The sequence below is a fragment of the Rousettus aegyptiacus genome, unplaced genomic scaffold (genome assembly GCF_014176215.1).
Source record: "Rousettus aegyptiacus isolate mRouAeg1 unplaced genomic scaffold, mRouAeg1.p scaffold_m13_p_12, whole genome shotgun sequence".
Classification (NCBI taxonomy): Eukaryota; Metazoa; Chordata; class Mammalia; order Chiroptera; family Pteropodidae; genus Rousettus; species Rousettus aegyptiacus.
The window spans coordinates 63,597,136-63,624,549 of NW_023416287.1; the positions used below are offsets into that span (position 1 = coordinate 63,597,136).

At 34.9% G+C, this 27,414-nt stretch overlaps 1 protein-coding gene across 1 annotated transcript; it reads left to right on the forward strand.

Moving 5' to 3' along the window:
- DSG3 (desmoglein 3) lies at positions 1-27,414 on the forward strand. Its single transcript, XM_016131201.2, has 16 exons — positions 1-85; positions 8,448-8,483; positions 8,989-9,117; positions 10,063-10,218; positions 10,681-10,825; positions 11,460-11,626; positions 12,477-12,605; positions 12,874-13,059; positions 15,676-15,947; positions 16,583-16,722; positions 17,726-17,953; positions 19,600-19,848; positions 23,469-23,608; positions 23,924-23,987; positions 25,334-25,581; positions 26,797-27,414. Exons 1-16 carry the CDS (start codon positions 38-40, stop codon positions 27,412-27,414), a joined length of 2,955 nt encoding a protein of 984 aa, XP_015986687.2. The 5' UTR covers positions 1-37.

A 27,414-nucleotide genomic window follows, 5' to 3' on the forward strand; every position in this document is an offset into this window, starting at 1 on the left:
GCTCCCTAGGATTTGCTCACCAGCGAACTCAGAGACAATGACTTGGCTCCCGTTCAGAACCACAAGGGTTCTGGCCATTTTAATGGTAAGTCCTATTTTTTTCCTAATAATCGCAAACTTTTCCTGTTCTCTTCTTGTTAGCAAATATAATATTTGATCATTGATTCCCAATTATAAATTCTAAAAAGAGTACAGTGGCAATAAACATTTTTAAATGAAATTGTATACCCCTATTAAAATCGAAAAGAGTGCAGTGGAAATAAAAATTTTAAAATGAAATTGTAAAGATTACTAATTTCATCTTTTTGTTGTTTTTTTTTTTAATGTTGTATTTTACATAGAAAAATAAACCAGGGAGAAATAAATTTGAAAGTCCCTATTTAGCATTTCTTTAGTTAACAAATCAAGTAACCCTGATCTCAGTTATATTTTCCACAACACCTCCTTCACTTTCTTTAAAGTAATGTTTTTATTCACCTTTCTAATACACAAGCTAAAACACATAAATGAAAACCAGGTCCAAGGTTACATATCTGTTAAGCATATGGCTAAGATTGTACATGCCTGGTCTTAATACCTAACATGTTTTTAAAATCATCAAGGAATGTTGAATTAAAATCAAAGCAATTTTGACTCTAGGGAAGTTGCTAGGGTTGTTAACAAAACAGTGTTTATGTTTAGCTATTATGTGCAAAACATCCAGCCTTTAGGGGGAAAATACATATAATATTTTGTAAGATACTTTTCTGGGAGAGTAACATTTCTGTTAGGAAGTACTCTTTTTATTTAAAAGAGAAGTGGAATCTGGAGAGCAAAAGCACTAGCCTGGATGTTACAGACCAGTTAGTTCCTTGATGGTGTTATTCTAGTGAAGAAAAAAATATTTCGCAATAATATCAATTACATAAAGATATTAAAATAGTGAAATGGATCATAAATTAATATTTTTTAAAGTCACCAATACTAATTCTCCACTTTATCAATAATAAGCTATGTTAGTCAGGCGTCAGTTTCCCTCACCTCCTCATCTATAAAATTGAGATAATTGGACTTCAAGAAGTTAGAAGGAGATAGATCTCAAGAAAAAATTTTCTAAAAATTAAAGGTGTCTAAAATTAGAATAGGCTGCCTTGTGAGCCAGAGTGATTCTCAACCTTCCCTCTCATGATGACGTTCAAGCAGAAAACTGATATTAACCACTCTGGGAGAGTCTATGTCTATTATATCAATGTCACTATAGTTAACAATGTAGGAATTAGAGGCATTGCCCTCACACGGTCAAAAACCCATGTATAACTTTTGACTCTCCCACAACTTAACTACTAATAGCCTACTCTCGACTGGAAGCCTTAACAATAGCATAAACAGTCATTAACACATATTTTGTATGTTGTATTTATTATATATGTTGCATACATTATATGAATTAAAATATGTCGATTAACACGTATTTTATATGTTACATATTATATATTATATCTTATATTATATACTGTATACTGTATATAATAAAGTAAGCTAGAGAAAAGAAAATGTTATTAAGAAAATTGTAAGGAAGAGAAAATACATTGATGGGATTTCTTGGGGAAAAAATCCATTTGTAAATTGACCCATGCAATTTGATCCTATGTTGTTCAAGGGTCAAGTGTAATTGCTTTTGTTATATAATGTATTTATTCAATCCAAGAATACTGTAAAGAGAAATGTGACAGTTATATGACTTTCCCACTTTTCCAGATGGTCATTTTTATACTAAACTGTAGGTAAACTGCTAACTCATATGTCTAAGCCAAAGACCAACTTGAGAAGCTAGGGGGCATGATGCAGCAGGTGTTGGAATAGGGTTGTAATAAGAATAGAGAATTGGACTGCCACAAGCTTAGGGGAGCTCTCTCCCTGCTTTGAGGTATATCACTCTAATTCTCCCTTTGGTTCTTTATACTGAGGGCTATTTCATTCACTTTTGTAATCCCCAATGTCTACTATAATATTGATCTTACTGTGGACACACAATTATTTGAAAAATGAATAAATAAATGAATAATTGAATGAGGCCTCTCTAAATTATACTCTCCCTTCCACTTCTGCCACACACACATACAGTGCCTCTATGATGCTAATCATGAAGGAACCTATGAAATGTTAAGACATTTTCCTCCCTTCGAGAAAATTTTATATACAAACTATACACATATGCTATTTAAACAACAATATAACTCTATATGTAATTGTTAAATTGACTGCTCCATCCAAAATGGTACCCACTAGCCACATGTAGCTATTAACCACTTGAAATGAGATTGGTCTGAATTGAGATATGCTGTTAAGTATAAAATATATATCATGGAAAATGTGTCGTTAATAATTTCTAAGTTGGTTACATATTGAAATGATAGTATTTTGGATATATTACATAAAATGTATGTTCAAATTAATTTTACCTTTTAAAATCTCTTTTTAATATGACCGTGAGAAAATTTAAAACTATACATGTGGTTCTCATTAGATTTCCGTTGAACAATGCTAGTCTACTATTAATGTTATTACTGGAAGGCTGTGTTAGTCAGGAGTGAGGTAGGCAAATGAGGCTCCAGGGACTCTGTAAGATTTGATAAGCATAGATGCGTCAAAGGGAGATCTCTTCCGTTGTCAAACCAATGTGAGCAAAGGCAGGTGTAATTATGCCATTTGCCTAGGGACGATGGCCACACTGGTTTGGCTGGAATAATGGTTTACTTTGCAGAATCTGGACATGAGTTAAAAAAATGGATGAGACTCAGATTGAAAAGTGCATTCTGTGAAGATTAATAGAATCCTTTCAGAAGTAGGGAGCCGCCCAGAGTTTCGAAATAGTGTGGTGATGGGGGAAAAAAGCAATGTTTTTAGAAGCATTGTCTAGTGGGAATGCATACCTTTTGTTGTTGAAGGGTGGGGTCTGAAAGTTGGAAGACATGTTTGGAAGTTTTGAACTAATTTCATTCACCATCCCACGACCATACAAGCATTGCCTAGAGAGGTGAGATATAATAGCAAAGTCACAGACTTTACCTACGTCTATACCACTACTCCAGGCTTTATTTGCTCAACTGTCAAATAAGAATATTCACAGCCCCCTGTGGGAATGAATGAAACAGAGATGTGTACAAAAAAGTTCTTTGGAAAATATAAAGTGCTTCGTAAGACTCTGATTGCTATTATTTGTAATATTTTAGTAATAAGGATGATTCTTGATAACATCTTAATATTCTGCCTTACTATTTTAAATAACCACCACCAGTTTTAATAAGTAAAAAAAGGCTTACATTTTTCTTGAGCCAAAGAGCGTATCAAAAATTGTTGTGAGATTCTTTTCTGAAAATTGACAGGAAAAAAAAATAAAAGCAATATTTTAAATGAATACCATAGTGGGTGTGGAAAAATAACATTTTTAAACTTGGAGCATTATTCAAAATTTCAACTCTCCAGTCTTCTAGATTGATTATTCAGGAGGGGAAAACATGGGGGAACACTTGCTTATTGTTGAAGAAAAATGTAAAATTTCTCAGTTTCCTGTGCCTATTTAATCCATTTCGTACAACACAAAATATACATTTTGGGAAAAGGGTTTGTGATTGAAAATGTCGATCTTCAGAGATTTAACATTTTGAAAACAATTTTCATCTTCAAAGGAAACATTGGTGTTTTATAGTTCATAAAATCAGAAACACAGTTTGTCATATAATACTCATATTAACATCTGGACAGTTTTTTAATTTTATGTTTCTATATTATGTAAAAATTCATTCATTAAAAAACTAAAAGATATCTGAAATACAAATATTTTCAAAGCACAGTGTTTTAAAGTTAGTAGTGGTAGTGCTAGAAAAAAGGAGAGAAGTAATTTAAATATCATCTTCTAAATATAGCAAGACTATCTTCGATCACCTTCTACAGAACATCTAAAAAAATAAATTTTACAAACAATAAATAAATAAAATAAAAATAAATTTTGGGGAAAAAATCATAAGCTAAATGGCCCAAATTTTTAACGGAAAGAAAATCTTTGAGGTACCTTTCCTTATCTTATTGATGAAACAATCAGTTTCCACTGTTAATAAATTCATGAAAATGCATTTCTTCTTGCTTCTCTCCAAAAGTTAAGCTCCAAAATCAGAATAACTGACAAGCAATTCTGGCCAACTCTGCCTGTCTTGGGTGGAAGTCGGGAAACATGTAATTACTTCTATCAATTACCACTCCCACTTACCTAATACCTAAAACCAGTTTTCATTCGGAGCCAGAACATTTGATTCCCACCAGGTTTCTCATAAACTTCTTAGCCTTTGGCTCTCCTTTTCCAGTTAAGAGTCAATCTGATAGCCTAATGTGAAAGTCTGCTTAGGAAATTCATCACAAGAAAATTATATAGGCAATTGGTTGCTATCTATAATTATACTATGAATAATTGCATCTGTCTAAAACACATATTTTTCTTCTTGCATAGCTACTGTATGGTTGGTTGGGCTGCATACTACACAATTCCAGGAGGTGCATTCATATAAAATACAATGTGAACATTGCCCTCTGGAGTTGTGCAAGGAGCAACCTACACAGTTGCATATATGCGAACTGGTTCTTGTCTTTCTCTGATGCTTAAGAAAAAGAAAGTTCTTACATGCTTTGATGTAAATAATAATATTAAGAGGTCACTCCATATCAAAGTGGCTCTTTTATACCTTTCTTTTCAAGTTTGGTAACAGAAATGATGAACATTTATTAAATATATACTGTGGGATAAGGCTCATCTATGTGCTCTCTTCCTATTAATTCATTTAATCCTAATAAGAAACCTATAAAGTAAGTACAATTATTATCCCTAATTTACAGATAAGGAAATTGGAAGATTAAGTAATGTTCCCAAGTTATATCCATGGTTCATAATGATCTGGAATTTAAATTCAGGCATTCAGGATCTAGAGTCCAATTTTGTGTTATTATACTCGACTACAATTATTCATCATTTAAAATGAGCATTTGAGAATACCCACAAGTGTTTATTTTTATCAGCATCTCTATCATGATACAAAGTTTAACATTCTAAATTAATTGAGTTTACTCTGAAAATCAGTTAATGAAATTGAATGGCCCTAAATTAAAAAATAGTTTCCAATGAAATAAGCATATCACTTTTGTTCAAGTAAGGAATTTGCCTTTATGATTACAAAGTTCATTAGAATATTTGGGAGGTTTGAAATTTTAATATTTTTAAAGTATATATACAGATAGATGGCTATGAGATATCATAAAAGATAAATCACACATTTCTTCTGAATTGTACATATGTAATTTATTCATCAATCATGTATTAAATGACCTCTATGATTTGACACAATAATCATCACCATTGCTGTATCTAACCAATTACAAAAATATCAGCAACCTATTATATCATGACTCTTTTTGAAAACTAAATTAAAAATCATGTTTAACAATTATTAATGAATCCTTTGAATTACCCAATTCATTCCATAAATTTCCCAGAAGGGAGTGGCTGATGTCCATGCTTATGCCCATTCTAGAGATGAGAAGAGTCGCTCTGCCCTAGACCAGCTTTCTAGATCTAGTGCATAGTCTCTCTGTCCCTTCCCACACGAAAGCCTGAGGCAGCTCTAAATAAAATCTTAGCCAACCTAAGTAAAGCAGCAGTTGTTATTATAAATAGTTTTTAAAAATCTAGTAACCCATATTCTCAAAAGTTATTATCTACCATGTTCAGTACAAACCTTAATGATATAACTAAATACATTTTAATTAGAAAATAGGGCATATGGATATCAACTCAGTTTATTTTATGTTATTTTATTAATTTGATAATCTGATTTGCTTTTATTAAAATATTTCTATTCTATACCAAAGTATTTATGCCTATCAATGCTTTAAAAATCATATAATCAAAATTATCAAAATAACCAGGAAACAAAAAGAAGAAAGAAAAGTATAGGAATTCTCAAGATAAGGAGCACTTTCCCCACACTGTTATTTCCAATCTAAGCCACGAAAAGAGACAATTTAGTTGACTTATGTTATTAGGAAACTATTGAAATGGTTATTAAATATTGGAAATAAGTATATTAGCAAATTAACTAAAATAATTAATAGCCACATATAACTATTAATTAACTAAAATAATTAAGTTTGTAAAAATACTATCCTAAATAATGCAAGGCTATGATTATATTTCTAAATATCTAAAGAGCATTTCAATATTTAGAACTCATTCTTATTAATTATGCCATATTTCTAGAAGAACAAAAATAATCACATTTCACAATATTCCCTAAAACTAGGGAACAACCCTTGACTTTAAAAGATAAGAAGATAGGAAAGAGTAGAGATTTAAACTGAATAGCTTCTCTGAGGACTCTCATTCTAAGAAAAGATCGAACAAAAAACAGCTGTCTACAATATTCATTCTCCCTAGTTTAGGGTTTGTCCTTCCTTTGTTTCCCAGGAAAACAGAAATTGTGCTTTAATGTACATTAGAAGAATCATTCTCTGTGGGGCTAGTACAAACACGACTCATATTTTCTGGATGACTCTTCTCACTTTTCCTGTAAAGGGGAGCCTGCCTGGCCCATACCTCCCTTGAGAAAGGAGTAGTGCAGTTACTACATTGCTCTGGTCTCTCTCCCACGTAACTCATGACAGTGTTCAATGAAGAACAGGAAAGCTATGAAATCATTTTGAGACCTGTTATAACTATATGTACTGCTTCTTTTTCATGACAATTCGAACACATGCCCTTTGAAGTAAAGATTTCAATGAAATTTTTAGAACGAAAAGGTCTTGGCATCCTATGTCTGATAATAGTTACTCCTTTGATTCAGACTTGGATTTGCTTCTTTGTTATAATCTTCCAAAATAAACGATGTAATAAATCTTCATTGTTTCCAGGGTAACCTCAGGCTTTGCCAGGAAAAAAATTTAGACTATTGTAAACTTTCTCTCTACCATTAGTTTTTTTTTTTCCGTATTTATTCATGCCAACTTTGGTTAGAAATTAATGCAGTAGTGATGTACACACTTTGGAGTAAAGCTGTCGAGATTCATATTCTGGCTCTACTAGGGCTGTTACCTGGGGCATAGTACTCTCTCATGTCTCTCTTTATCATAAAAATAGAGATTATAATAGTAGAAGCTCCTTCAGATGGCTGCTGTATTAAATGAGATAATAAATATAAAGCTCTATGAACAGCAACAGGCACAAAAACCACAATAAACACTAACTACTATTATTACTCTAATCTTTTTCTTCTGATTTATTTTCCACAATCCAGATTTTCTTCAGAGTAGGTAATGGATGAGCAAATAGTTGGGAAACACCTGCTGAGGAACAGATATTCTAAGGGTGGCAAAATAATAATAAAAAATAATAATAAAATAATAATAATAATACAGAAGCGTTGATTTGGAAAGTGTATAATTCTCTTAGCTTGGCACCATAAAGCACATAAAACAATAAGAAATAATAAATCATGGTAAATCATTATGGGCTAAATTGCATGGTTCAAAATATGTATCGTACATGCTCAGAAAAGGAAATATCAGTAAAGACAGTTTCATTGACATTGTTGGAACTGGAATTGATCTTAGGGAAAAGTAATATTTAAGTAGGTGAAAGGGAAAGAAGAATGCATTCCAGGTAGAAAACAAGATGGGAAATGACACAGATGAACGACCTATATGCTCTTGAAAAAGTAAAGACCCTAGCCTGCCTGACTTCATTTTATCCTCATTGAACTTTTTCAGATGAGTAAGAAAATTAAGCTCGATATTTAAATTGAATAAGACAGAGGTGAAGAGATCCGACGCCCATAGCAAACACTACTTGTGATTGGAATAGCACATCCCCATTTTTATGTTCCATTCTGTAAACCAGACTAGTTCCATTTCATTATCTTCATTCTTGAACAACAAGAAAATGCCTTACCCTGCAGCTAACTAATACAAGATTGTCTTTGTACAAGTTAGGTGGGTAGGCTGTGGTTTTTAATAATCTCTTATAGCACATTCTGAAGTTTATCACAATGATGCTTGCCATTGTTTCCCAAAGCAAGAGCTTCCATAGCTCCTTGGAAGTGTTTATAAAACAGCCAAGGTAAGAAATGTCTGGTTGCTGCAACTTTTTCTTAGGAAGAATTTTTCAAAATCCAACAGATTCTTCTGTCCATCTTTAAAGTTCTGTAGTCAGATTAAAGAACTGAAAGAAGTTGTTTATATTGAGAGCATTTTCTTTTGCCTAGGAAGACTTTACCTTTTGAATACTGCTTTTTCAAATCTACTTTTTTGAAATAGAAATGAATTACAGCATGAACAGCAGAATGTAAACATCAGGATTATTATCTTATGTTAATATGTACCTATTTGAAAAATTTACATTTAATTTGACTTTATTTAAATGTCTACAGGTGGTCCTACTGGTTCATGGAGAATTGAGAATAGAGGTAAAGTATGAAAAAGTTTTTTGTAATTAAAATAACAGTTTCATTAAAAAATTAAAATTGTATTCGGGAAGAATAAAGATTTAATGTTTTAAATTATTTAATAATGTCATCGTGAAAATAAATTAAAATTTTAACAACCCAATAATATTTAAATACCAGCAACATATAAATGTTTTTCCTATATTTTTATCTCATACATTGTTTCTTCTTATCTAAAACAAATCAACAGATTTTAATTAAATAGGTCCTATGTGCCCAGAATAGTTAGATATTTTAGAAAACATAAAGAAAATATAAAATATGATGAAATGCTGTATTAAAAAATCAGATAACTTATAACTATTTTAGTTATTTAATGTTTCTTCTTTGCTTAACAAATTAGACGTCTAACAGTCTCAGAGATCATGAAACATAGGGAATTCATCAATGTAGAGTATATCACCAATATTCAAAGCAAAAATGTCCAACAATGTGCTTATTAAAATGGAATTCCTTTTTACATAAGACAAAAGGACAATATGGAGAAAATGGGACAGCAGTACAAGCCAGAAGGAGATATAAACGTGAATGGGTGAAATTTGCAAAACCCTGCAGAGAAGGAGAAGACAACTCGAAGAGAAATCCAATTGCCACAGTAAGTCATATGAGCAAAGGCAATGTGAGTTTTTAGAATAAAGGTATTAAATGTAAATTAAAATAATAGAGCAATTCCGATTAGTAAAATGCTGGCTGGGGAGTCCACAGAACAAATAACCTAATATCTTCAGCAACATAATAATAATAATAATAATAATAACAACAACAACAACAACAACAACAACAACAATGATAATAGAGAGATAAAGAAAGATGGGGGAAATATGGCCCCTGAAGTAATAAAAAATAAAGAGCCATATGAACCATTTGCAATCTATAAGTCTTTTTAGATCCAGAGTGTAACAAATAGAAAAAAAAAAATATATATATATATATATGGATAAGGCAATTAGAAAAATGACTGAGAGTCAATATTAGATTAACTATGTATGCATCACTGCTGAAGCTAAGTGATGAAATATACCATGTTCATTATACTGTTCTAACTTTATGTATAATTTGAAATTTTCCACATCAAAAATCTTAAAAATTATAATAAAAACAATTCATTTTATATTTTTAACACTTACTATATAATCTCTCTCCTTTTTTTCTCTCTAGCTCTCCTTATTTAAATTAAAATAGATATCATTCTTTTTAATGTTATCTGTTAAGAAAGGAAGCATTCAGAAGTACTCTTGCCAATATTATGTGTCTTTGACTTTTTCTCAACTTTTTAATATCACGATGTTGGCCAGAATCTGAGCAAATATTTTAAACCCCAAATGATTAATGTGTAATGGTCCATGCTGGTCAACAGAAGTAACAACTGGAATTTATTTCATATTTCTAGTATCTATCAGGGTAAAAAGTAAACAGCACGGTTTCAGAAAGAGTGAATAAAATGAACAGATGACTTAAAACTATTGAGGTGGAAGAGAAGAGGGGAAGACAAAGGCCTAAGTAATGATCATTTAAACATTTTGGGTATTTTTGGCTGCAGATTACTTCAGATTTCAAAGCAACTCAGAAAATTACCTACCACATTTCTGGAATAGGAATTGATCAGCCCCCTTTTGGAATCTTTGCTGTTGACAGAAACACTGGAGAAATTAACATAACAGCCATAGTGGATCGTGAGGAAACCCCAAGCTTCCACGTAAGTTTGTGTCCTCAACGTTGGGTACCCTTCTTCCCCTCATGCACTGTGTCTTTAGAATGTGATATTCATGTACTAATTAATTTAGAGGAGAGATCGGTGCATAAATCAATCTGCCAACAAATAACAATATCAGTCCCTCTACAAAGAGCCTCCATTTACGGTTGTGCCCCTGAAGGCATACACCAGGAGGTGCATGTGTGAGCACTAAACTCCAGCATTCAGCTTGCCAAGAGCTTTGCCCTGCCATGCGACAGTATCAGCCCAGAGAAAGGGGCAACTTGCTCAATGGGTTTGTCCAGAGTAAGCATTGTTTCCCACTTTGTCTCTTCTTTGGGGAAATATTTTTCTTCTTTGCATAAAAGTTCTATACATACCAGTACAGGACTTATTTCTACAAGTTTTAATAGTGTGCAAATTAAGTATGTAGAGTGATGGTTAACATTTTCCCTTTTTTTCTAGATTACGTGTCGAGCTTTAAATGCCCAAGGACAAGATGTAGAGAAACCACTTATACTAACAGTCAAAATTTTAGATATCAATGACAACCCTCCAGTATTTTCACAAAGTATATTTATGGGTGAAATTGAAGAAAATAGTCCTTCAAGTAAGTTTTTTTTACAGTAGCTATCACTTCCAATTTTAAAAATTTTCAAATACAAGTATCATTATAGTATATCGTTTTTATAAACTAATTTACTCTCTTAGTTTCATCAGTTTTCCAGAAAAAAAAACTCATTAAGATAACCTGAATCAACTTTCTAATATTTATAATTGAGCTAATTATTCACTGCCATTGTATTTCTAGGTTGTGGCCCTGTCATCAGGTAGATAGTATCTTGTTCCATACATACATGTTATATGAGTAGCCAGCAGTCACAAAGCTAAAGGCCTTAGGTAGCCTGGATGCATGAGCAGGGCTCTTCTAGATTATAAGTGACAGAGGCACACTCGTATTACTTGGGTAATTTAGGGAAAAGGGAGAATCATAAAGCCATTATTCAAGGGAAGAAACAAAGACAGAAAATACTCTTAACCCAAACACAGCCAAGACTTAAAGAAAACTGAAGGATTTTAGGAGAGACACTAAAAGATATTGCAAGTGACATGAAATGTTTTTTAAACATACAGATAGTTTTAAGATCTTAAAGAACAAAGATTCGTTTGACATTGTGTTGAATATTTAATGTGAATATAGTATCAATATTTACGTATTCCTTAATGAACTTCTGTATTCCTAGACTCATTGGTGATGATACTAAATGCTACAGATGCAGATGAACCAAACCATATGAACTCTAAAATTGCATTCAAAATCGTCTCTCAGGAACCTGCAGGCATACCCATGTTCCTCCTAAGCCGACACACTGGGGAAGTTCGTACTTTAACCAGTTCTCTTGATCGAGAGGTAAAGCAAGGCCCTTGGAAGCATTTAATAGTAAAGGATTTGATATAAGAAAGCCAAGAGAGGGGTCTCCATTTTACCTGAGAACAAAAGGAGAAAGAAAAAGAGGTTCTCAGTATTCAATTGGGCAACCTAGGGAAATCGTTTGCATTCTAGTGTGATTCCAGTGGGGTGGGATTTGTACCTGAGACCCACGCAATCGGTTGCATCCTAAACAAACAACCATCAGTATATCAGTGAGAGTTAAAGTAAGAGAGTAAAAGGAGTCACTGGCACACACGGTCAAAGACCTAACTGTGACTAATTCCTCAAATAGAGGGAAAGGAAATTTCTTAAATGAAGAGAGACATTTCTACCAGGAATTAAACCTTCTCTGATGTCACTTTTTCTCCTGACTTCTTTTCATTTTGCCCCTGCTTCTAGAACACTAAAGAATCTCCTTCTCTCTTTCTCATTATCCTGCCACCACATCTCCATCACCATACCCCAACCCATCATACTTCACATTACTTTTATACAAATGATTTTCTGAATAGATCTACAGGAGAACTCTCTAAGTCAGCTTCCCTGAGATAAGCATCCCATTATCATCATTACCCATTCTTGCTCTAAGTGTACTGCTTTCTTGCCCTAAGACACTCACAAAAGAGGAAGTCTGTTCTAGCCCCTTAAAGACTTCTACCCAAACATCCAGAGCCCCACAAACCTCCTCTATGATGAACAGAGAACAGTGCACATGATCCAATAAACCATGAACTAGAATGTTTTTACCTTCTGACCCACAGCAAGTAGTTGGCATTCATAGTCTTAGCGCTAGAGATTAAACGTTTTTCTTTTTTTCCTCCAAATTTAGCAAGTTAGCAACTACCGTCTGATTGTGAGTGGTGCAGACCGAGATGGAGAAGGACTATCGACTCAATGTGAAAGCAGTATTAAAGTGAAAGATGTCAATGATAACTTCCCAATGTTCAAAGAATCCCAGGTACGACTTTCCTTGAAAAATAGTTTTTACATATGTTCTATGATATACTTTGCCACCTTAATTCAGTATCTGCCTGCTTGCTGGCTTTTATTTAAGTTCTCTGAACTTTTCTTTAAAAAATAAGCTTTCATGAAATATAAGAATTTAGTAACTGGCAAAGAGGTAATACATAATTTGAGAATTAATTATTAATACTATTCAGAAGAAATTTAATCCCTTTAGATAAAACCTAGCATTGAGTTTTAAATTTTGATTCTCTCCTTTTTAGTATTCAGCACGTATTAAGGAAAATACTTTAAGTTCTGAATTGCTTCGATTTCAAGTAATAGATTTGGATGAAGAATTCACAGATAATTGGCTTGCAGTATATTTTTTTACCTCTGGAAATGAAGGAAATTGGTTTGAAATCCAAACTGATTCCAGAACTAATGAAGGCATCCTGAAGGTGGTTAAGGTAAGGTCTGATTTTCTTTCATTGGCAAAAATATTCTATATTAGCCAAATCTATCATTTCTACAAATAAACTTTAAGCATTTAATAATAATATCACTTCTTTATAAGAAAAAAAATTTAGAAAATGCATAACAGAAAACAGAATTTGTAAACACACACATATACATAGCCCTGTGACCTAAAGACAGCCTTTTTTTAACATGGTGATTTATTTCATTCCAAGCTATCATATATTCTGTATTAAACACAAACATACCAATAAACATATATTTATAGATATGCCTGCTTTAAGTACAAGAAAGTAAAACACATTTCTTGACTTACTCATTCACTATCTACAACTGAAGTTAGGAAGAGATACAAATACATGGAACTGCGGCTTATAAATTTGTCAACTTGTTTTAAATGGATTAGTTACAGTCATCAAGGGAGGAAAAAGGTAACTTTTTCTAGAAAATGGGAATGTATAAATAAATCTGCAAGACGAAGAATAAATAATTAACTAAAGCTTCCACTAAACATGCTTGGCTCAGGAGATACCTCACACACACACACACACACACACACACACACAAGCACACACATGCAGGTGTGACCACCACAACCAACAACAACGGGAATAATATATGGATATTTCTGCCTGAATATTGTATAGACTAGAAAAAGTAACCACTACTTGGGGACATACCTTGACACAAGACATTAGACTACATGGGGACTTCTTTTTTTAATTCTTTGACTCTAGTAGAGTAACAGACCAGTAATGTTCCCTTAACAAGGAGATAGCTGGAATCCTGGATTGCTGCAAGTCGTGAAAGCAGTTCTTATTACTCTGCCTTTCAGCGAGTAGGCTACAGCCATGCCAAGTTGCAGGGGTTTTTGTCATAAACTTTTAGTAGTAACTGAGAATGAGAAATATTCCATCTTCTGTATTAGCATCATCCAGTCTCCCAAATTAGAAACATGGGCCTTATCCTTTAATCATGGCATTTCCTCATGACATATAGCCAGACATCAAATTCTGCCCTAGAAATTGCCCTTAAAGTCTGGCCCTGCTCTTCCTTCTTATGGCCTGTCTTCTAGCCTGGTCTTGCCTCCTTCTCACTGTATCACTGTGACCCCTCCTGGTAGGTGTCCCTACCTTGTTTCTATGTCCCTTTGTTTTCCTACTGCAACCAGTCCACTAGCATGTTTTTCTTAAAACCAATTTGGACCAGTTGCTCTCTCCTTTAAAACCTTCCTTTGTTCTCCATTGGCTATAAAAGTAGCCCTCAGCCATGACTGCCTATCTGAATCACTTACAACTTTTCCTAGCCAGTGGGAGTATGAGAACTATTGGTTCAGTTGGCCTGTGAGAAGCTCCAGCAGAGGTTCTTAAAGGCTGCTCAGGAGACTCTACTAGGCAGCCAGGTTTGTTGACCACCTGCTGGACCTTAAGACAAGGTTCACCCTCCCAGAACTGTATACAAGGTCTCTCATCACTCACAGCCAGCCCGTTCTTTACCACCTTCGGTAACTCTGGGCACTGGCACCTGCTTTCATCTCTGCCTGCATAACTCCTTCTCATCCTTGAATATTCAGCTCACATGAAAACCTCTCAGCAAACTTTCCTAACACTTTCAATAAGTATTCACTTGCTTTCACGCATAGATTCTGTAATTTCTGTTGCCATTTGCCCCTTGTATTATAATTACCTGTTTACACATCTTTTCTTTCTCTCCACTAGGAAATGCTTGAGCCCACAGAACCAGTCACTGCAAAGTTAAAACTCAAATCCAGATCTCCCACTTTAATTATTTTCAGTGATATACGAGTGTAACCAAAAGGAGCATTTTCTTATCTCATTACCCTCCAAAAATTTAACTGTGAATAAAAAAGGCTATCCTGGGATTCCTCAGGCCTTGGTTTGGATCACTTCAGAGGGCCAACAAATAGTTACCCTGTAAGACCATCTGAAAATAGTTCTACAAAAAGTTGATGGGCCATCCGCTCACTGTTTTTCAAAAGTATCTTTGCCAACTAAGGTTATTAAGATAGTTTGCCTTTGCTATCTAGGAATTTTTAAAGTCAGAAAGACATTGCACATGAGTTCAATGACTATTACATGAATGGCCGGTGCTGCCATTTATATGAATGCATTATGAGTCTTAATTTGTTCAGTCCTCACAACAATCTGATGAGGTAAGGGTTCTATTTTTTTTCCCCAAAAGTGGAAAGTTGAGGATCAGAGATATTCAATAGTGTGCCTTGAGTCATACAGATAAGAAGTAGCAGGAACAGGATTCAAATCATGCTACCATAGCGAATTTGGAATTCTTTCCACTGCCACCACACAGCCTACAGAAACTATAGTGGTATTTTGCTAGTCTACAAAGAGGTATCCTGCTTTGTAAGCTATCAGTTACCAAACTGAGGTCTTATGAGTTAAGAATTCTAAAGGCTTCTCTATCTCAACGTTACGATGATTTCTAAAACTATTTTGCTATTTCTGTTTCTATTTATAGAAATAAAAGGATTCATTCATAGCCTGTAACATAGAGTTCTCTTTTCCCCTTCTGGATTTACCAGATCATATTATTGTGACACTTCTTTTCTTCTAATTTTATTTTTACTCTAGGCTCTAGATTATGAACAACTACAAAATGTGCAATTTAGTATTGCTGTCAAAAACAAAGCTGAATTTCACCAGTCAGTTATCTCTCAATATCGAGTCCAGTCGACCCCTGTCACTATTGAAGTTGTGAATGTGCAAGAAGGAATCACATTCCGTCCTGCTTCCAAGACATTTACCGTTGAGAAAAGCATAAGCAGTAAAAAGTTGGTCAATTACATCGTGGGAACATATCAAGCTATTGATGAAGACACTGGCAAAGCTGCCTCAAACGTCAGGTAAGACTGTTTTAATAACATCTTATTATTCCTTGATATAGTTTTAAGCTACACATTATTACAAAATAATATCTAAACTACTATATGCTAATAACACAAAGAGGTACAATAGTGGTCAACTCAAGGAACTGGATAACTTAAAAAGAGATACGCTGCTAAATCATTAGATGATGTTGTACTATGAGCAAAGATAACATAGACTTAAGTTAAAGTGGAAACTAAAAGAAAAATGGTTTAGCCTGTCCAGAGAGATCAGGAAAAAGTTCCTGGAAACTTACAATTTGAGTCTTAAAGAGTTAGAAGTTCACCAGAGCCATGGTGCAGTAAGATAGAACAGTACATACAGAGACATACGTACCTAAAACCTAAGAACACCATGCAAAGTGGTTGCTGTAGTATTAAGAACAAGGACACAGTTATTTTATTACGCAGAGCACAAAATTGAAAAACTGGGCTAATACATACTTAAGAATGATAAAATACTGCTTGTCCATGCTAATGTGTTAATTTTATGCTGCTTTTTAAAAAAACATATTTCAATATCTTCCATTAAATCTAAAATGAGTCATTTTCGTTAAATAGATAATCATTCCAGATTTGAAAAAAAACTATTATTTTTTTCTGTTATACGACAGATATGTTATGGGACGTAATGATGGCGGTTTGCTAATTATTGATTCCAAAACTGCTCAAATCAAATTTGTCAAAAACATGGATCGGGATTCTACTATTATAGTTAACAAGACAATCACAGCTGAGGTCCTGGCCATAGATGGTAAGAAAAATATTTCAATCATTTATAGAGAAATTTTATTCCAAATGGCATTTCTTTATTAATAGATTATTACCATTACTTAACAAATCACTTTTGTCACTAGATAAAGTTAATTATCTCAGGGGCTTTGGGTCTCAAGTCTGAGGCAGCTTAATCTAGGAGAAGACTGATCACTCTGCTTCAGTGGCGTGTGTAGCACCAGTGAATTCTGTGTTCTGTCCCCGTGGTTTGCTGTGGTTGGATGAATAAAGATTGACACCAAAAACCTATCGAGAAAGCTCAACTCAAATGTGAGGTGCCTTTGTGAGTTACTTAAAAAATGAGTTATCTATAGAGACTTCATGTGCATATATTATTGAACAAGAAAATATTCTGGGATGTTTTAAAAATACTCATCGAATGTCTCCAAGTATAAAATTAATTTATGTTCAAGGCAATAAACAAACATAAAAATAAAACAAAAGAATAAACAGCAAAAATCATATCATCTGAGAAAACAGCAAAAAAGCATGAAAGGAAAAAAGAGAAAGGACTCAATCTCACCATTGAAAAATTGATTTTATTGTTTTTGCTTGTTAACGTATTTAGATTTTTCTTAAATAAACTTTTATATCTTAGGTAACAAAAATAAATCATTGCTTATTCCATATACTTCGGCTCTATCTTTAGAAGCAAAAATCTTTCACACAGTGCTGGGCATTTAAGAAAACATGATTTGTATGTTGACTTTATTTATAGTCAGTGAATTCAACACCTGACGGATCTCAATCTAAGCATATTAAATTAATAGCCAGCACTATGAATTAGAGACATCGGCCAAGTTAATAAAGTTAAATTTGCTTTTTACAAGATGTGGAAATCAGAGGATATTTTTACTTGTAAGAATTACAAACATACTCTCTCATACGAAGATACACTAACATGGCTAAGAGAAATTTAAAAGATTAATTTTTTGGACAACTTGTTCTGTATATTTCTTTAACGCTAAATGTTATTCTTACAGAAAACACAGGTAAAACGTCTACAGGCACCATATATGTTAAAGTTCCTGGTTTTAACGAAAATTGTCCGACGACTGTCCTCGAAAAGCAAGTAATTTGTAGCTCATTACCTTCTGTGGTCGTCTCAGCTAGAGTACAGGACAATGATAAATACACTGGCCCCTACACATTTTCACTGGAGGAGCCACCTCAAAAATTGCCAGCTGTGTGGAGCATCACAACACTCAATGGTGAGTAATAGTAAAGTTGCAACCATAAGTGAAAGTTACTGCTTCTTTATATTTCCAGAAGGATAAGAGAGCTCATTTGAGAGCAAATCCTTTCCAAGGGCAATTGAAAAAATTCTTTGCAATGAAGATGCAGTCCTAGCCTCTTGAATGTCCTCTCTCTTCAGAAAAGGAAAGAAATGATATAATATAATTTTATTTATATATAATAATTTATGTTTTTCCTGTGGACTCCAATTTTTATATTTTTATGTTTTTAATATATCATTTCTACTTCCAGAGGACATCAACATAAGATTAAAGTCAGGCATCTATTTTATGGTGAAGCTGTTTAGATTTCTAAACACATAAACTCTTCTTAACAGAAATAAAGGAATACTGGAAAGGTTGGCCTGCTCAAGGCTCATTGGAAGTACCACTTAGTTTGTTACTAGTCAAGAATCTTGAGGATGTGGGATACTGAAATTTGTAAAGCCATTAGTCAATGGGAAAGAGCTAATTCATCCTTTCATTTCTCTGACACTTCATCATGCTAATTTTACATATCCTATGTTTTCCAGGACTCTTATAGAAACAGCCATTAGACTTATTAAGTATCTTCTCCCATTCTATAGTGGCTGTCAAACTTTGTAAATAAACTCGCTTTTCTCTACTTATTTTTTTTCTCTTTTTTCTGAACCAATCTTGCTTCCTTTTATAAATGTGCCCTGTGATGCCTCTCTCTTGGGTTTCCAACATTGCCAAAGCCACCAAAGGGATCTTGTTCTCCATGGCCTTTTTTCCTGGGGCCACACTGAGCATGGTGTAAGCATCTAGCTCCAAATTATTCATTTGGCTTCAAATGGGCTTACCAGATACAAGGTCAATGAAAAGGCTGCAAAAGAAACATCAGAGAGAGGCAGGACCTGGCATTAGTCACACCTGCTAGGGCAAGGCTGGGCAAGACAATCACGATTGGACTGGGTGGACCAGACATAATGTCAAGGGCATGGCAGAGTAGGAATGATTCAAGTAACACCTCCCTGCAGCAACTGAGAGCTGCTGCTGAAGCCCACTTAGAAAGGGACAGCATAACAATGGAGAATGGAGAATGATTAATGCTTATGAGTCAGACAGACAACAGTGCCTTTACCATAGGGAATCCTATAACCAGCATTAAGCTCATGAGATCAAGACTGACAGGAGTAGTTGAGGTAGCAGCAGCCAAAGCGGAAACTCAGTCTTGGTAAGTCAGGGACAGAAACATAGAGTTAGGCAGAAGGGATACATTCAGAGGTCCACACAAGAGTCCCGGGATTGGTGCAGACATACAGGAGAGTGGCTAAGTCCCAGAAGAGGAATGCCTAGGATTTAAATGACGCTTTCCTCCCCTCCTCTTTGCGAGGAAATTTAGGGTAGGACTGAGTCTTCATAGGGGAGAATAATGGGACCATTTGGGGCAGATAAAAGGGTAAGAAGGAAATGCAGTCCAATTTACCCAAATGAATCCCTTATAGCCTTCATAACTGCTGAAATCTCACCCTAATACTAGCCTTGCTATTTGTAACACTGATGTCTATGGTCACTCTGGTTCTGTTAATAAAAATAAGTAGTTTTAACAGCACAAGACACCTATCCTACTGTTGATTTACATGATTGTTTCTCTACAGCCACCTCTGCACTCATAACAGCCCAGCAGCAGGTATCTCCTGGAGAGTACGAAGTCTCCCTTATACTTAAAGACAGCGAAGAGCGGCTGTGCGAGACACCAGAGAGTTTGACTTTCACAGTCTGTGAGTGTGACAACAGGGACACCTGTATCCCCATAAACCCCGGGCGCATATCTAGAGAGCAGTCGTCTATGAGGCTGGGGCCTGCTGCCATCGGACTGATACTCCTTGGCCTTTTGCTATTGCTGTGTGAGTATGTCAAAGCTCCTTTCTGTTTTTCACAGATGTCAGCATTTGCAAAGGGCTTCACTCTGCATGGCAGCGTATCTCTGAAATGTAGAAAAAAACGTTTCCTGAACATTTTATAGGCAAAGCTGGGGAGAAATGGCATTTACAGGAAGAATCTGAAATGTTTAAAGTTAACATGTCACTTGCTGACTGCCTATATTCACAATAAAACAAAACAGGTTATATATGCTAGTCATAACATATAGTCATAAATGTTAGACATAAGCATAGCACATAGCAAGAAATATTAGACATTTAGAAAATAGCGCAAGAGAATCAAAATGGAAAAATAAAGCATAAGCATACTCTATACACTGCCAATAATATTAATGGTCAAAATGTCTTTATCCATGAGTGTGACACTTTCTAGAATGTCTTTTCCATATTCAAGTCTCAGGAGATTCTGAAATAAAAAGAGAACATTGGCCAAATGAATTTAGGGAAAATATATAAGATATCATAGGCTTTGAGCTTTACAATGCACATTAATATATCATAGGCTCCGCAATGTTATTGCTTAATCCAGAACTTCCTCAAAATAGCTTAACTATCTGAATATACACACCCTTTAATGCTTTCACACTTTCTGTGATTAAGTTTACTGAACACATTTAGGGAAACTACACACATCACACATGTATTATTTTTCAATAAGAGTAAAATTTATTTCATTCAATATATTTCTAAAAAGTTGCATTTAAATCAGAATCTTGTGAATCAAATAGTATTTTGAATGTAACAGGTCTCTTTTTAAAAGAATTTGGTGGCACTCTTATATGAATAGGAGAAATCCTTGATAAATTCACAGTCACTTCCTTAAATTATTACAAAACCATAGACTTTAAAAATTAAAATGATTTTTTCATGGTGATCAAATCTACTTCAAGCCATTCATTTAAATTTTAATTTATGAAATATTTTTAAACCTCAAAGAGGTACAGAAAATTACATGACAGGCACAAATACAACCATAATTCAGAATTCACAGATATTGATATTTGCACACATATAACCATATAATATATAACTAACACTCAGACTTAACAGATATTAATATTTGCCATATTTTCTCAGATGTCTTTTTTTAAAAAGAAGTAAATTGCTATACATACATCTAGTGGCCTCCTACACATGTCGTATATTCTCCTTTCTCTTTCCCCAAAAGTGTTTACTATTAGATGTTATGGTGCATCATTTGGTTTAATAGCTGAAATTGATAACCACATTTCCAGTTTTTCAATATTATATTAGTCGATTTCAACAAAGGTTTTTCAAATACATATTATTAGTCTTGATGCTAGCTTTCCAGCTGAAATAGGAACTTAATTCTGATTTTCATGGAGTCCACAGAATTATGCATGTCTAACTATAGAGAAAAAAATATGCCATGATAAAGCTATAATAGGAGTGAATACAAAGAAATATTGTGGAAGCTTTGCAGACTAGGGAAATCGCCAATTGGAACCTTGGGAAATGAGTAGAATACAGTAAGTACAAAAAGAAGGAAAAGTGCTTGCAAAGAAGAATAGCAGCAGCCAAAGCCAAAAAAGGCTTAGCGAGTTTTAGGAATCACACAGCTTTGGGAGACTAATTGTTTGGAACAAAGGAGATGAAACTAGAGAGTGCTTTGGGACCAATTTGAAAGGGCTTACATACACATGTTATGGTGCTTGCACTTTAAGTTCTGAGGAAGGAGAGTGGCTGAAAGTATTTGAATAAAAGACTAGCATGATCATATTTGTATTTTAGAAAGGTAGCACTGGCAGCAGTGTACTGATAATTAGGAGGGAAAAAAGGGATGGTGGAGGGAAAAAAGAGATGGTGGAGGCCAGATTCAGAGCCATGGACATTGAAGCTGGAAAGGAAAGTTAGGTGTGCGAGGCATTACAAGGGTACATGGGGAGGACTTGGAGACTAACAGATAGAAAGAGTGGATAAGAAGTTCGGATGAACCATTTAATTCAGTTGTTGCTGAAACCATTGAATGCAATTGACAATATCAGAAGAAGCGCAGATATACAGGATGGCAATGATGAGTTTGATTTTGAAATGCTAAACTTTGGGGCGTGGCTGTGTCCTGCAGGCCATTGTACCTTGTGGCTCAGGATGGCAGTCAGAGAAAACATACTGTTATTCTCACAATCACATTTGCTTTATGTGATCCTACCACTTGCAAAATATCATGTTTTGAATTTTGTACAGAACATACATTTTTCAGTCTGTAGAAATATGCTTTGAAAAACTTTCTCTGGATCCATATGTAAAAACCAAATACATATAGCACATATAGTGCTAAAAAGATTTCTAAAAGACTATTCTGCCCACTTGAAAATACCAACCATACAGGTAAACATTCATCGCCCTTCAAAACAATTTTGTCAATTCACAGTATTCAATCTTTCCTCCACATTTAATAAAGTCATACAGTTGAGAATGACAATAAATAAAGAAAACCTTTGGAAGTTTCATTTACATGCATATTATATTCAATTTTGAGAAATATATTAATTATATCCTACCTATTTACATACTTGGCCTAATTTTTTTCATTTTCATATGTATATGAAATATATATATATATATAACTGACCTAATTTGCTTAACTGATGTAGCCCATCCAAACAATACTAGCAAATCTCCTTAGTGCTAACTACTGTCCTTTACCTATACTAATTCATTTATTCCTCACGACAATCTATGATATAGACACTTTATTCTCCCATTCTTTGGATGAGTTAATGAAGGCAAGAAAAGATGACAAAGTGCCCCACTGGTGGTGAGTGGTGGAGCCAAAATTCCAATCCTGGAAATCAAACTCCAGAGACTGTGCTCTTAAACCACTCACTCGTGGCACTAAGCTGTCTCTACCTAAACAGAGTTTGAACAGTTCCTGTGACCTTGGCAGGTGGGAGGTAGGAGAGTGGAGTCACTGACTACTTAACGTGGGAAGAACTTTCTTTCATTTGCATGAGAATGGTATTAATCTTTATTGCCAAGAGATGCCTGATAAGCACTGAAAGAATGACTATTACCTTGGCTGGAAAGGCCCTCTAGGCTGGGGATTCTTATATCACAATTAAGAGTACACTGACATTAGATTATCACTCTATTTGCTGAGGGAGTTTGCTGGTTAATTTGCTGGTTTACTAAGAAAGCCTTAAAGACCAGATTACTAAAACATTACCATGCCCACCTAAAATCTTGACCATCCAGGTGTGTTTTCACCTGACATAACAGACATAGCCTCAATATGTACAAATAAATGCAATGATTATAAAAATATATATATTACAAAAAAGGATCGAGGACCTGAATAACTATCTTTATCATTCATCAAACAGTGCTTATTTTAAGACCATTTACATCACAAGGATGATCCGATTGGTCTCCTTCAGTTTCATAATCATATGAAATTTCAGTATGCTTAATCCATCAAAATTTATTTTGTAGAAACTAATTTTGCTTTCCATTAGGTTCTCCATAAGTATTAAAAATGTGTTTTTTTCGTAACGTTTCTGACAATTGTCATGTCAATCATTTTTGAGTGATTCAAATGTTTTTGATGTTTTCTTTTATACTAGTGGCCCCCCTTTTGCTGCTAACTTGTGACTGCGGAACAGGTTCTGCGGGTGGAGTGGCAGGTGGATTTATCCCAGTTTCTGATGGTTCAGAAGGAACAATGCATCAGTGGGGAATTGAAGGAGCCCAACCTGAAGACAAGGTGAGAAGTCAGTCTGTAAAACATTTATTTTGATTACATAGAGCAAAATTCTATTTATATTCAGATAGGAAAAGGGTAATGGGACGTAAAAATGAGAGACTCCTTGTCTCTCAAGGACACTTTTGAGCAAGTGTTGAAATGAATGGAGCCTTTTAAGATCTTAGTTCTTCAGATGTCAAATAATAAAAATGGTCACTCCTACAAGAATTTGGATTTCATGTAATGTCACCATTTGCAAAGGGCCACATTTCACCTATATTACCATGAAATCTGGTTCCTTATTTAATGCATTTATTTTTTGAACAGGGTTTGCAGGAAATCACAAATATTTGTGCGCCACTTATAACTTCCAGTGGAGCTGATTTCGTGGAAAATTCTGGTAAGGGAACATCGAATTTATTTTTGAAAGCAATAGTAAGTTAAATAAGAAATATTAAAAAACAGAAAGTGCTCTAAATTATTTTCTTAATAATTGACATAGATGTGCACATACTGGGAGATGATACTACTAAAATAGGGTTCTAATGCAATGGTCTGTTAGTACATTAGTCAATCGTATGATCTACTTCTGGCTTCAGTAAGTTCATTTGTCCCTTGATGTCATTGTTTTTAATATCTGAAGATTTGTTATACTTTTTTTCAAACTGTAATAAACTGAAGTATATCTCTCAGTTACTAATATTTTAATTAGAAAAGATTTCACACCTATAGGAAAATGTAACAAACACTGTACCCATCATTCAACTTTGACGATCCTTAAACACTGGTGATATTTGCAGTTAAAGCCTCATATGTTCACATCCTCAATCTTGTTGCCCTTCTTCCTTCTCCAGAACTAACAGTATCCTTTATGAGTTTAATTACCAGTTCTTATTAAGGGATAATACCTCTTATGTTGTCATATAGATGAATTATTTCTTCCTTCGGTTTACCAAATGACTATTTTATTCATGCTATCTCAATGCCACAAGTAAGGCATAAACTAGAGGAACAATCAAAACTAATGCCTAATACTAATTTTTTCTTAATTCTCTACTTAGCAATAGGTTGTTTTTAAATATCCAGCCTGCATAACCTGTATGAGGTGTTTCTGAAAATGTCACTGTCTGCCTTTATCAGCCACCCCAATCCTCACCTGCTTCTCCTATTATATTTACATAGCAAAAACTGTATCCGGAATACTCTAGGAGAAAAAAAAAAACTTTCTTTGAAAGTGTAATGTAAAGGTAACAAGCTGAATAGTCAAAACTCATTAAATTTTCATTAGGCGCCAAGATACAGAATTAGCATCTGCTAATTTGCATGATCACATCACATATATTTCCTCTTTGGTTTTCATATTGAGCCAGTACTACAGCTTAATTACAATTTCTTTTTTCCTGAAAGCAAGCAAGCATTGCATTAGAAGATTTCTAATGGCTGCGCTGAAAGTTCTCCTTACTTTTCCACTTATGGATGTTGTCACTGAAAATCAATTTACTTTTTATATTTTTTAATTAGTATGTTTTCAGATGTATTTCATCTGTTAATATCCTCTGTTTCACCCTCACATCGTCTGTTACTCTCACATAAGAGAATGTGGGGTATTCTTATCACATCCAGTTATAAAACTGCATTTTCTTCCACTAATGTCCTTTACTTGGTAACTGCTCAAGGATATCAGAGAACAGTAAGAAAGAAAAATCACAGCATGAGACGTTACAGAATTTTCTCCCCTGTCGTTAGATGTGTGTACAAACACATGTGCCAGAGGAATGGCAGTGGAAGGAGCTTCGGGAATCGAACTGACCACCACGCTTGGAGCAGCTGCAGCGTCTGGAGCAGCCGCAGGATTTGGAGCAACCACTGGACTTGGCTTCTGTTCTACAGTACAGTCTGGAACAATGAGAACAAGGCATTCCACCGGAGGAACCCAAAAGGACTATGGCGAAGGGGCAATAAACATGAATTTCTTGGACACCTACTTTTCTCAGGTAATTTGGTGGAAAACTCTGTGGCTTTGTTATCTTATTTACATTAGAGACCTTTTTACTTGACTATATTTCAGTTTTGCAGTTCACTTTTTTACAGCTTGTTTAAAATGTAAGAAAAAAATAGGGGTGCTCTGCCAAAATAATACAGATTACCTATGATACCTGCAAAAATTCAGATTCTGGTCAAAAGGAAGAATGAGTAAATAGACACAAAGTGAGAGAATGTAGCAAGTGGCATCTCATGCCTCCAAGTGGGATAACAACAGACAGCAAACACTTTTGCATTTCAGGATCAGCAGCATCCACTTTAGGAATACAAAGCAGTATATTTTGTATTTCCTATACCATGAAGGATGTTGAAACACATGTGCATATATTTTTCTAAGAAAGGGTTATCGTATTCTTCACATTTTCAAAGGGGTCATGTCCATAAAAGTTAAAGAACCATTGAATCAATGACCCAAAAATAAAAAGGGGAGAAAGGAATGTGATCAAAGATCAGGAAGCATAGTACAAAAGAGGGACAAGGATGCAAGAACAAAGAGGACTTTGGCGGGGCAGGTTTCTCACCTCCTGGTTGGTGCATCATTAGAACAAACTTCACATATAGTTTTGGTATCAGAATTTGGTAAGTGCCAGGATCTGGCCCATGCATGAGCAGATGAAGCCTGACACTGTGTGTTGAGGAGAGACTGGCCAGGCAGGCTTGTTTGGGATGAGGATTCTTGGGATCTTCCAAGATGATGTAGGCTCTAGTTATGGGTCAAGCTCCTACAAGAGCTGAAGATTCTAGACAAAGGCCCAATGTGGGTGACAGATGTCTCAGACAGTGCACAGTGGGATGTCTGTCCCCTGCCCCAAGCACAAAGACATGCGTTAATACAAGCACACACAGGGACCCTCATACTTGGCCCAAAGAGTAACCTCCAGGCTTTGTATACATTTGTTTTGTAGACCTAAATCCATGTAAGTTCCTTCAAAATCAAGAATTAAAATGTAAGCCTAGGCTAGACTCAATTTTGATGGACTATCAATTACACTATTCTCCAAATAATTTCTGTAACAAGGTTGTTGATACAAAGAATATGCCTTTATGTCTATGGATTACCTAATTTACAAATTCATGATCGAAACTTGAGTTCTATGAATGGTATTATTTTCTTCAATTGAGTCACTTTTAAGATTCATTTTTTTTCTATTTTCTCCCACCTTTAGAAAGCATATGCCTGTGCAGAGGAAGATGATGGCCAGGAAGCAAATGACTGCTTATTGATCTATGACAACGAAGGACTGGGCGCCCCTGGTTCTCCCGTGGGTTCCCTGGGTTGTTGCAGTTTTATTGGCGATGAGTTGGATGAGAGCTTCTTGGACTCACTCGGCCCTAAATTTAAAAAACTTGCAGAGATAAGCCTTGAATGTGATGACAAAGCTAAACAATTACAGATACCCGCCCAAAACAGTGGTTCTGGGGCTGAATCCTGTAGCCATTCAATAGAAATCCAGCAGTCAGAATCTGCTAGGTGCCAGACTTTGCCAGGTAGTCAAGGAGCTACTGCTTTGTCTGCTTCCGGCTCTGTCCTCCAACCAGCCATTCCCATCCCTGACCCTTTGCAGCAGGGTAGCTATTTGGTAACGGAGACTTATTCAGCTTCTGGTTCCCTCGTGCAACCCTCCACTGCAGTCTTTGATCCACTTCTCACACAAAACATGATAGTAACAGAAAGAGTGTTTTGTCCCATTTCCAATGGTTCTGGCAACCTACATGGTCCAACGGAGCTACGAGGGTCACATAAAATGATCTGTACGGAAGATCCTTGTTCCCGTCTGATATGA

Coding starts and splice junctions, on each gene's coding strand:
- DSG3 (XM_016131201.2), top strand. CDS start 38: ATGACTTGGCTCCCGTTCAGAACCACAAGGGTTCTGGCCATTTTAATG. Junction 9,118..10,062: donor AGAGAAATCCAATTGCCACA/GTAAGTCATATG, acceptor TTTTGGCTGCAG/ATTACTTCAGATTTCAAAGC. Junction 23,609..23,923: donor GAGCCCAACCTGAAGACAAG/GTGAGAAGTCAG, acceptor CAGGGTTTGCAG/GAAATCACAAATATTTGTGC.